Source organism: Oryza sativa, chromosome 1 (assembly GCF_034140825.1).
Source record: "Oryza sativa Japonica Group chromosome 1, ASM3414082v1".
NCBI classification, from domain to species: Eukaryota; Viridiplantae; Streptophyta; class Magnoliopsida; order Poales; family Poaceae; genus Oryza; species Oryza sativa.
In genome coordinates, this window is record NC_089035.1 from 14,724,830 (window position 1) to 14,737,471 (window position 12,642).

Consider the following 12,642-nt stretch of genomic DNA (forward strand, 5'->3'; position numbering starts at 1 on the left):
GTTCTATCAAGGAGCCCATCAGGATATATAGAATAGTTGGGAGTAACATTGGCAATCTGGCATGGGGTGTAGTTGGTTAGTTAGGTGCAGGTGCAACCTGATGTGGCCCAGCAACAAGTCACAGGCGGCGAGGATACGAGCCAAAATGAGCAAAGCTAGTCTAGTAATGTTCAGCAATACGTTGCATTTCACTACAATCGTCAGCAAAAACTTGCAAGGGATTGGAGACAGCAGCACTATGCTCAAGTGAGGCCTGCATCCAAGAGTCACAGCCCACAACTATATCCATCCACTCCTCAAGAAATCCCTAGCGACAGAAAGGATTAGAATGTAACCTCAATTATGCAGTGTACATTCCAAGTTTCATCAACTGTTGCAAGACACCAGTGCAGATCTTTAACTAACAGAAAAAACAAAACATATGAAGGACTGTAATCTTGACTATACCTAGCAAGGTTGGATTGACATTTCAATCCTCCCTGACCTAAGCACATAAAGATAAAGATCATAGCAGATTCTTCTGGGCAAGCAGAACCCCCACTGCTGTACATACCACAACGGAGAAAAGACCATCCCGAGACCTCAACCGCTCCTTCCATGTCAGGGGTTCAGAGACGTTCCTCAACACTTCCTGAAACTTTTCTTTGGTTTCATCCAGCGTGCCAGAATTGTCGATCACAATGTCTGCTTGTGACTTCTTCCAGTCCAACGCAAGCTGCGCATTGATCCTATTCCGAGCTTGTTCTTCAGAGCACCCATCTCTTGACATTAGCCTCTCAATCTGGGTTGCTTCATTCACCCACACAACAATAACAGGGTGCGTCCATTGGTCCATCTTTGTCTCAAACAACAGAGGAATGTCGAGGACGATAACCTTGCATCCTTTTATCCACAGTTTTAGTATCTCCCAAAATATCCCAGATGAAATATGTGGAGCCAGGAGACTGAAAGTAATCAGTAAGATTAGAAAACTAGCTCTAAATAACTATCTATCAGCAAACGATGAATGAATGCAATCTAAATCTAAATACAAAAGGAAGTACCAGGTATGAGTGTGTGATCCAACCAACAGAAAATAATGAAGGATAACCAGTAATGGACTCAAATAATATGTGTTCACTAACACTAAAGAAAGATAAATAATACAAATGAAAGTAAGAAATAGCCCAATGAATTAGCCAAAAGTCAAGTTCATAAATATAGTAGATTCATTAGAACCGAAAATCATATGAAAGTGAAATATTTCAGTTGACGAGATGTACCGGTTTAGAACTTGGCGTTTTTCCGGGTCAGAAAAGACAATCTGTCCTAAGCGAGCTCGGTCAATTTCTCCATTTTCTAACAGAACATCATTTCCAAAAGCTTCTACAATCTTCTTCCAACCTCCAGTGCCTTTCTGTACCACATTCTGCAAATGTATAACTCCCAATCAGTACAAAATCTTGCAATGAACATTGCGACCATATGCTAGTATGCAACTTGATCAGGGTTTAGTATTGAGAACTAATACACATGCAGCTGCAAGTGGAGTGTAACTCATGCTAAAATATCAAAGATAGTCTATGTAACAGTTCCAACTAAAAAATCAAAGATAGTCTAATTCTGTTTGCCCCAGAATCATGAGTAAATTGATACTGCCCAAGGAAGCCAAAATTCCTATGGGTAAAGCCTATTGGAACAGCTTAGCTGTGTTTTCTGTAGAAAGGTCCTAATGTTGTTACTAAGTACGCAATAGCCCTCAAATTACTGTCAGTCTACGCTATATGTTTAAAGGACCTCCAGTTTTGAAAGTACAGACTACAGAGTAATAAAGTTTGAATATTTTGACCGGTTTAGTTACTCCAAGCCCCATCAACTTCAGTTAAGTTTAACATGCATGTGAGAATAGTATATAAAAAGGGTAAGATGCTAAGAAATAAGAGAACTCGTAGTCATGTCTGTACAGGCTTTACAGAAAACTGGCTGGCAAAATACATTGAGAATTAACTCCTGCTGGTACCTATTCTACCAGTTCCCTGTTAATTCCTAGGCAAAATTTGCCACAAGACACGCAAAAAACGTGTAATTGGCTGAGAGACACCACGAAAACGTGACACGGCTGATGGACACTACAAAAAATGTGTAATTGGCCGTAGGACACCGATCATATTATTTTATTATTTCCGGGTCAAAAGAGGTGAGATATTTTCCCAAATGCTTGGATTGCCCTTTCTCTTTCCTTCTTTAAACACCGGTGGGTCCCATGTGTCATGGACAGTGTATGTTTAATCTAATTTTTAATAGGTTTTTATCCACCTGGTCCCACGCGTCATGGACTAATTTGTTCCTAATTAACAGGGTGCTTACTATTTGCTAATCATAAGTGGGGCCGACATCTCTCTCCTATCCTTCTTCTTTCTCACGCACGCGGCGGAGTGGAGGAACGGCGCGACGGCTCGAGCCAGGACGGCTCGGCGCGCGGCGGAAAAAGCGGCGGCGCTCCGCCTGGGTCTCACCGCCGGTGAGGGCGGGGCGCCGCGGCCACCAAACGCACGGCGCGCGCATCGGGGCGAAGGAACGGCACTGACTGCAGGTCTGAAGCAGCAGCCACGACGCGAAGAGGTAGTTCATGGCGACGTGGTGCTTGAACTCGGCGCGCACGACGGGGAACCGGAGGAGGCGCCGCGCTGCGTAGAGCACGCTCAGCGCCACCAGCTTGAGCAGCGCCAGCGACCAGAGAAGCACGAACGCTGCCGACGGCAGCGACCACACCACCGAGCCCAGCGCCTGCGCATCCGTCGACGAGTCGCTCAGCGTTCGCCACATCAGCTCTTCTGCCCCGACAGCGCAAGGACGCCGGAACATGGTGCTCTACCATGCGGCGCTGCCAACGCACATAGTGACCAAGGGGTCCACGTACGCAAGCACTATCATCACACTAAGCGAGCAGCAGGTGCCAGCGCTCCATTATCACGCTAAGCAAGCAACATGAATAAAGAAGAAAACCGTGAAAAAAGAAAAGGGCAAAATTGACATTTCGCACAGCTTTTCTCTTCCCAGCTAGGTGTATATATTATTTTATTGCTCATAGTGTCCACCAGCAAATTACACATTTTTTAGAGTGTCTTTCAGCTGTTTCACGATCTTGCGATGCCCCTTAGCTAATTACATGTTTTCTAAATGTCCTGTAGCAAATTTTGCCTAATTCCTATTGGCAACCAGCCAAAAGCAGTATTGATTTGCTAGTGTGTACCAAAGCTTCATCGAATTAAATCAAGTAAAATGGGTTAAACCGTGATAAAAACAGGTTATCAACACTAGCAAGAAGAAAGCAACAAGCCAACAATTCAATCCTAAGGTGATATATTCCTTGAACCTTTACACAAAGTTGTCAAAAGAACAATTCATCCATGAAAAACATGCTACATTTTTTCATCATTCAGTAACTTGCTCATAGTCTTCCACTCATGAAATATACACACACAAACAGAAGAATTGTGAGTTTGATGTGATGGAGCTCTGGTTACTTACCCGAGCAACAATGTCGGCATCAACAACAGGAATGCCGCTAGCCTTGAACAGGTTGGAGATGGTGCTCTTTCCAGACGCAATCCCACCAGTCAATCCAACCAGCCTCATCCTTTTATTTCACTCCTACATTTTTTTGAAGTAAAGAATTATAAGGGCTGAAAATTTTGTATTATCCTTTAACAATAATTCAAACCATTAAACCAAACACAGAAAGTGATACTACTTCAAACATCTACAAAAAAAACCTTTACAACATTCATGTTACGCAAAAGTTTTAATTCCACCGCTATAGCGCCTAGAATATTTTTTAGGAAAAAGGAACTGATCGGTCGGTTTTCAAACACAATTACAGTACTGTTTCGCTAATACACAGCCCAATAATAATAGTGTTTTTTTCCAAATAAAACTTTATCTCCTAATCGCAAACCACTTTGAATTGAAGAAAATCTGCACAAAATTAAAGATGTGGCCTAGACCCAGGGGCGGATCCAACTTGGGACATGGGGGTTCAGTTGAACCCCCAAACTTTTGGGTGAACAAACAAACTGTTATTACCTGAATTATTTAAGAGAGGTTTAAGGCTATCAAATTAAGGAGGAGGAGAAGATCTAGAAGAGAAGCTAGTAGGGTTCACGAACGCAAGCAAATTCCAGTCCCGGTGGGGTGGGAGAGAGAGAGAGAGAGAGATGAATCAGAAAGAGGACGCACCAGGATCCCCTCCCCTCCGCTGCGATGGAGATCGCCGCCCGGCCCTCCCCTGTTCAGCCGCGACTCGTCTTGGCGGCGGCGCAAGGAGGCAAGGAGCGGAGGAGACAACGAGAGGTACTCGACTACTCTGCCCTTATCTCAATATTTTTACTTACCACTCCCTCCGTACTAAAAGTATAGATTTGCAAGGTTCACATCCAACGTTTAACCTTTTATATTATTTGAAAATTTGAAAACTTTTCAAAGACGGATGGTCTAAAGTTTAACACGGATTTTCACGGCTGCACTTATTTGGGACAAGGTAGTATTTTAAAACTAGCTAGTGTTATTTTTTTATATAACTGGTGACCCATGTATCATCAATACTTACGAAAAAATTAAACGATTGTGTCGACAACAAATTCCTCATACCACCAGCAACCGCTAACTGCCACTCTACGCACCGCCATCACTGCTCTTTCTCCATGAACCACCATCGTTCCTCTCCTTTACCTTTACATGCGCAGCCTTAACCTCTAGTAACCGACAAGTCTTTTTCTCCTCCCCTATCGTGATGCGCACTATTGTTATCGTTGCCATTGAGGTCGGAGATGTCGGGCTTGCAGGGACTTTGGAAGGCAGGAGCTGACCCGACGAAGAGCGAAGGCGCTATATCCGGGCTCTTTCTTGCTAGATCTATCGGTTATCCAACTATCATATGGATAAAGAAAATGGAGAGAGAGAAAGAGAGAGAGAGTTAATGTGCGAAGTGATTACTGAGTCACCGGACTTGGAGATGGATAGAATATGGTGGTCCAAATTAAAATGTAAAGTTAGCTATTGTGTAAATGAAAATGGTTAAAGGATACCATTATATGAAAACTTTTAAGAATTTTTAAGAATACATAGTATGGATTGTAATTTACTTCCTTTGTCAAAAAAAAACGAATGTAGAACTGGTGTGGCACATTCTAGTACAGCAAATCTGAACATATGTATGTTTAGATTCGTTTTACTAGGATGTGTCACATCCAATCCTAGGTTAGTTTTTTATGGGACGAAGGGAGTATTTTTTTTTCTCTAGCACAATTAAAGATAATTGTCCATTACCCAATAGTCTCGTGATATGCTAAGTATGATTACACCGCTGTACTTCTCTATAACTAATAATCATGATATGTTGATACATGACGATACAGACTTCTACTAACACAGGCTGATTAACTATGGTTAGATAGATTCCGCTAAAAGATGATAAAAATAATACCATCATTTTTGCTCAATAATAAAGCATTCGACTCTTTTCTCATTGTATTATACTGCCTCTGTTTTTTAATAGATCATGCCGTTGACTTTTTCTCACATGTTTGACTATTCGTCATATTCAAAAATTTTATGCGAATGTATAAGATATAAATCACACTTAAAGTACTATGAGTGATAAAACAACTCATAACAAAATTAATTATAATTATGTAAATTTTTTGAATAAGACGAGAGATCAAACATGTGAGAAAAAGTCAACGACGTCATCTATTAAAAAACGGAGGTAGTATATGATAACTACATTAGTACATATTTCTGTAATTCTTTCATATTGTTTTTTATTTTCTACATATATGTTAATTTGGACTAATATATTTCTCATAATTAAATAGATAATACATCATTTTTCCATATTTCTCCTATAAAATAGAATAGGGCATTTTATAATTTAAAAATTATATTATAAGTGTATGTAATTTAATGTGTAAGATATGGACTTATAGTATAAGATTTAACTTTTTCTAAAAATGAATGCCGCATCATGGTAGATAGGTAGTTAACTGAACAACCATAAAAAATAGAGACAATCCACTGTGTGTCACTGATTTTGTCCCTGCTCTACAATATGTCATTGGGTTTGTCAAGTTCTAATATGGCATCGCATTTTGGTTAACTTCTATAATATACCATCGTCGTCTAGTTAGCCTCCATTAGCATTATACAATTTTATTATACAGATTGTAAAACTTAAAGAGTCTGAGATGGGCAACTTCTCTGCCTAGTTTATAATATGATATTTCGGAATTTTCGGCCAAATTTTGGAAAATTTTGTCCTAGGGATATTTCAATCATTAGGACAAAATTATACAGTACTAACGGAATCTAAATGGACGGCGATGGTATATTATAGAATTTAAGCAAAATACAATGACATGCTGTAGAACTTAACAAACTCAGTGGCATATTATAGAACAAGGACAAAGTCAGCGGCACACAATGGATTCTCTCTAAAAATAATCTAGTTAAATTGTTTCTTTTTTATCCAAAACAAAACATCTTTTACCTAAATACGTTCAGAGAACTTCGAAAGAAGTAAGAAAAAGAGGAGGTTAGTCACTAGCCCAAACACATGAGGGTGGTTGCTCACATCCATGGTATGGTATATACTCACATTAATCGATAATACACTAATATTATTAAAATTGTTCTTTGTAGTGAATGGTGTGAAACTAAAAACTTTAACCTTTTATATTCTTCTGTTGTTCCATCTTCTTCTTTTTTCTTATTCTTATTTATTTTTGATAATAATATTGCTACAGACAGCACTATTACTTGCACATGAATACTAAGCAGCTAGCTCATGTGTGTATGCTCCGTAATATATATTACCTATGTTTTTACATGAGGAATAATAACTATTATCTTTGTTAATGATATTGTATTTATAAAAGGTATCTGACTAGTTTTTTTTTAAGAGAAAGATATTTTTGCTAAATATAATCTAGAATGCTATAAAGGTTAATAATATTAAACGATATAGTCATATAATTTTTTTTGGATAAACTAGTGATCAACACTTGTTATGAATCCAATGATCATAATGCACTATATATATTGTTCAAGTGAGTTGTGACATTCACTATTTACTAATTACATGCCTATGCATTACAATGAGATCTACATATAAAAATAAGATTTAGTTTATTTCTAGTCTTGTTTTTATGATGTATTGGATTTTTTTTACGTTTCTTTAGAAATAATATTGTATAAAAATTAAATAATTTATTGTTTTATAAATGTCACACCCTAAAAATCTTAAATATATAAATTTTTGTTTAATTGGAATTATTAGAATTTGATTTTAAAAGCCTAGAAGAGAAGATCTAATTTTAAATAATAAATTCCAATATAAAAGTGGGCCAAATAAAATTTTATTAAATACTTCTCTTGATTCTATAGTTCCTAGATTTTTCTGGGATTTATTTGAGCCAAGGAAGTATTTTTAATAAATGGAATTGCATTTCATGAATAATTCAAATTGAAAAAGTTTTAAAAATCTCTCTTTTGGCTTTGGGCCCAAAACCCTCTCTCTCTCCTCCCCGGCCCAAGTTGGCCCGCAGCCGAGCGCCGCTCTTGCGCGTGCGCGCGTCCGCCGCTGACAGGTGGGGCCCACCTGTCGGACCCGTCGTCCTCCTCGCGCCCGAACCCTAGCCGAGCCGCGCCGCTGCCGCCCTTCCAATTCGGCCGCGCCTTTCCTTCTCCGGTGAAATCAATAGAGGGGAAATGATCGCCTTGATCTCCTCTATCTTTTCTCTTTTGGAATCATCGACTAATTCGCTTTGGAAATCATCGGATTCGAGCTCGAATCGGATTCGTTTCTTTCCTTCCAACCCTAATCTTTCCTTCTCGTCGCCGGCCGCCGTGGGCCTTTGCCGCCGCCCCCTAGCCGCTAGAAAAGGACCCCCAAGCCCTCCGCTACCCGCCGCCACCCCCGCCTTCGTCTCCCGCCGCTGGTAGAGCCCTAGCGCCGTGCAGCCTAGCGCCGCCGTCGCCGCCATTCGTTCAGCCGTGCGTCGTCGCCGCTCCGGTCGTCGTTGTCGCTCGGGAAGGCCACCGTCGTGATCGCCAAGCCGTCGCCGACCTCGTCCACCCCTCCGTCGTCGCCTTAGGTCGCCGGAGCACCGCCGTCGTCGTCAAGCCGAAGGTCTCCGCCGCTTCTTCCTCGCCGCCGTCGCCGTCCGTTGATCTTCCGCCGCTGCTTTGGTCACCAGTGATTTCGCCGTGTCGCCCGCAACGTGTTGGTGCCCTCCGTTCGCGCTGCCACGTCGTCGTTCGCCGGTGAGCATGCGCCGTCGAGCCGTTGTCGGTGATGACGCCACCGCTGACGTCATCGTCGCCGTGTCCCGTGGACCGCCGTGTGGACCGCCGTGGACTAGATCGATCTTGGCCGTCCGTTTTGGATAGATTAATCTCAGCCGTTTGTTTCCGTAGACCGCCGCCATGCACCCGGTCCACCATGATCCCGAGCCGCTGACGCAATAATCTCTTTTTCCTTTTCAAAAATAATTCATTATTGCGTCATAATTCAATTAAAATCTATACAAATGATTTAATCCGATTAAATCTTTGAAAATTCATAACTATTTCATCTTAGTTCGGATTTAGTTGGTTCAAGTCTCTAAATTTTTCTAAAATTGAGATCTACATGTTAAAAATATCCACATGTACTGTTCATGCTTGTTTATGTGCTGTTTTGGTGATTTTGTTCTTTTTTCTTTAGATTCCGACGTTCCCGGAGAGTCCGAATTTGCAGGAGAAGACTTTGAAGAGTTTCAAGGCCAACAAGGCAAGTCACACAGATCCCAAACGACCCTTTGAGCATGTTGATCCCGTTTAAAGCTATTGTTTCTTTTCAACTATTGCATTTATTTTCGAATGTCATTGGGTGGAAATAACCTATTGCCTTGTTATAGCCCTTTTGCTATTGATTCCCTATTCTTTGTCACTTGGTTAATAATTTGATTAGCTAGAACATTATATGGTTTTAGCTAAAGTGAATAGGATGCTTAGCCATGCTTAGAGACACTAGCTCACATAAATGGGATAACTTATGATTCACTACTACTTACTACTTAATGATGGCTTAATGATAGCTCATGATGGTTAATCATGATTGGTTAATTAATCAATTTGCCAACTGAAACCTGATAATGGTGGGTTGTGAGCATATGGTTTTGATGGTTGTGCTCATGACAATTAAGGACTGGTTCACGATTTTCGGTTGTGAAACATTTACCGTGCCAACCACAAGCCAGCGTGGGCAATGGCTTTACTTTCTGTATGTATGATTCATAGTAGAGCACCAGACTGTGAAGTGGTGGAGATAAGCCCACGGGGGTCGCTGGGGAGTCCATGCCTTGTTTAAGGGGGTGATTATGATCCGGGAACGGTGCACTGCTTTGAATTGTATTATATAGAGGGTATTGTCACAATCTCTATTCGGGTACTTGTCAAGTATCGCGACGCATGGTTGACATGATGTTGAGGTTGTGTCTTGTGGGTACAGTGGTACACCTCTAGCCAGAGTTTAAACTATTCGAATAGCCGTGCCCGCGGTTATGGGCGGGTCTAACAATGTCTTTCGTGATTAGTCTCACACCTCTCACAATAATTATTGATGCTATAACTGGTAATAATTTGATTAGCTCCTGGTTTGGAATGGTTAATTCCTGGTTTGGAGTTAGAACTATGCAGCCGGGATTGGTTGTTCAGAATGGTTGGGCCTATGCAACACGGGTGTGTTGTATAGTGTTTACTTAATATTGCTTAATTACTTAATTGTTTTACTATTCTCTCAAATGCTTATTAAATGCTATTTATGCAAATGAGACCATATTATGCCATCCTTTGCTATCCCGTGCACTTGCATAATTGTTGTGTGGCTTGCTGAGTATGTCATATACTCACCTTGCAATCATTCATCAGAGGAGGAGTTCTACAGTAATGCTGATGGTGTGGATGATTAGGCGTAGCCCTGGTCAAGCTGCCTGTGGAGAGTTGTCGCCTGCGCTGTTTCTTTTATTTTCCGCTGCTTAGAACTTTATTGATTGAGAGGAACTATCTACCTCTGTAATGACATTTTATTCGCTTATTAATTAGAGTAATAATTATACTCTATTATCAATTTGTTATTGTGTGCCTCGGCTGATTCCTGGACGAGGGTTTACACACATGTAAGCATTTGGAATTTTGGATAGAAATTCCGGGCGTGACAATAAATAAATTATTTTATCGTACCCCCATCTATAAAATCCTACGTCCACCACTGCCTAGACCTACAACATTCATTCAGACCAAGTGACTTGATTATCCATGTATTAATCATAAATTTCAAATTAGTGTTTCAGTCTATAGGTGAAAATATATTTGAATTAAGCTGACCATACTCGATTTATTTTAATAGAAACTAATGCATCTAACAATTAATTCGGGATTACCTTGCAGTGAGTAAGCTGAAATTGGGGATGAACTCGGCAATCCCACGAAAACCCTCTGTTTCCTTCTCTCCCCTGTCTTCTTTCCACCTTTTCCTTCTTCTCTCCTCTTCCTCCCTTCCTGCGCGTCGCACAGCAGCTGCAAGGGCGGCGCGGAGCGGTGGGGTTATTGGTTAGTATAAAAAAGGTTAATGCAAACAGAAAAATGTGTGTATAGAGAGGGATGAGGGCGGTGGGGTTATTGGTTAGTATAAAAAAGGTTGATGCAAACAGAAAAATGTGTGTATAGAGAGGGATGAGGGGTGCTCATTTGTATAGAGAGGGATGAGGGGTGCTCACCGGCGGAGGGAGGCAGCAAGACAGCAGCGGGATGGAGATGGTTCTAGGCGGAGGGCGGAGGTAGCAGGACGGCAGCGGGATGGAGATGGGCCTAGGCGGAGGGCGGAGGTAGCGAGGAGACGGGCGACTGACTATGGAAGATCGAATTTAGGGCCGAGCCGCCTGCCCACGCTTATCTTTTCTTTTGCTTCCTATCTTTTCCTCCTTTATTTACTGTTTAGTTTTATTACCCGAGCTGGTTTATTTGAAGGCTTAACTTGATCCATGTCATTGTAAATATGTTATTTCAGATGAATATCATTATAATTCAATCTATTCTATTAAGACCATGCCACTATCGTCACGATTTCCATCATCTTCTTCCTTCTCCATCTTCTTCCTTCTCTCTTTCCATCATCTTGCTTTGCGACGGCGGTGGCGACACAACGGTTGGCAACCCGAGGTGTGGCTACCTGCCTCACTGGCGGCAGTCGACGACGGGAGAGGCGACGAATGGCGACACAGAGGAGGTTGGGATGGGATGATGTTAGCGGCGAGCAGCCCCGCTAGCTGCACCCTTCCCACGCCCTTCCTCACGCCGTGGCGGTGGCGAAGTAGGAGTTGACGAGATTCTTGGCACGGCACCTAGATCCGGACGAGGCGGCGGCGGGGTGGCCACGGCACCAGGTGAAGGGTCTGTGGCAATTAGGAGCGACGATGAGGATGGCACGGAGGACGCCGACGGGGTGGTTCTCCAACGCCGTCCCGACCCAGCCTAACCAGGCCTGGAGGCAGCTGCGGGGGTGGTAGCGCCATCGGGCGGCAAATCAGCGGCGACCGGTAGCGACGAAGAGGAGGGCGTGGAGGATGATGTCAAGAAGGAGGACGCCGACGGGGCTACCACGACGTTGACGACGGGGATCCAGGAGACTAAGAGGCGGTGGAGAGAGATGGAGGAAAAATAAGAGGGAGGATGGATGAAGAAGATGAATATGACGTGTTGGTCCCACATGCGGATGAGGAAGAGGATGAAAAACGTGACGACAATGGCATGGTTTCAATTTTGTAAAATTTCAGTTGCACGGCTACGAATAGATGAATTGTAATGATATTTATCTGAAATAGTAAATTTGCAATGGTATGGATCGAATTAACCCTTATTTAAAGGTCCAATGAAATCCAAACAGCCCAGGAGGTTATCCAATCGCTATAACTTGCCATGCTTCGAAATTCTTGGAAAAAAGGGTAAAAAGTTTGTTTCGCCTCGATCAGTTCTACGCATTCATTCTCATCCATGTCCAAAGTTAAATTTTTATACATTTAGTTGCTTCTTGAATTCTAACATAAAAAGGTATTTCAAGAATGTAAATTCTTATTTTAATTACAAAAATTATTCGAAATCCATATAAAAACTTTTATATTCTCTTATTTTTATAGTAACGGATATACAAAATGAGGTTGTCTAGAAAACCAAAATATTGGTCATTTGAAAGGGAAGCGACGTCTCTGGATCGTCTTAGAGATGAAATCTCATAGAGCCTCCACCTTGCCACCCCTATGATCTCCTTCCTTCTCCGTCTTCAGCATCCGTGTCGACGAAGAGGAAAGACGGATCCTATCTCTACTCTTGTTAAACTAAGTTGTACTATTTGTTTTCCATGGTGTTTTTGAGCTGGTTTTGTCCATAGTATTTTATTTTCTCTTTCTCTTTTGTCCGTGGCTACTTCGTTTACGAGGTCTTTGACAAAGATCTAGAGGGTTTTGTTTGCTGGTGGTAGATGGTCCAACAAGCAATGTTGCCTTTATGATTCGGGTCACCAATTTACTTGATGATACCGGTTCGAAGATCTACTAGAAGAATAAAGAT

General features: G+C 41.8%; 1 protein-coding gene across 1 annotated transcript; it reads right to left on the reverse strand.

Annotated features, from left to right (window-relative positions):
- Positions 1-240: 240 nt before the first annotated feature.
- On the reverse strand, positions 241-4,326 carry LOC4326028 (dephospho-CoA kinase-like). The gene is made up of 4 exons (NM_001401576.1): positions 4,219-4,326; positions 3,511-3,633; positions 1,263-1,408; positions 241-944 (listed from the first exon to the last, which is right to left on the reverse strand). Exons 2-4 carry the CDS (start codon positions 3,616-3,618, stop codon positions 506-508), a joined length of 693 nt encoding a protein of 230 aa, NP_001388505.1. The 5' UTR covers positions 3,619-3,633; positions 4,219-4,326; the 3' UTR covers positions 241-505.
- Between the last annotated feature and the right edge of the window lie 8,316 nt (positions 4,327-12,642).

Coding starts and splice junctions, on each gene's coding strand:
- LOC4326028 (NM_001401576.1), bottom strand. CDS start 3,618: ATGAGGCTGGTTGGATTGACTGGTGGGATTGCGTCTGGAAAGAGCACC. Junction 1,409..3,510: donor ATGCCGACATTGTTGCTCGG/GTAAGTAACCAG, acceptor ATACATTTGCAG/AATGTGGTACAGAAAGGCAC. Junction 945..1,262: donor AAACGCCAAGTTCTAAACCG/GTACATCTCGTC, acceptor GATTACTTTCAG/TCTCCTGGCTCCACATATTT.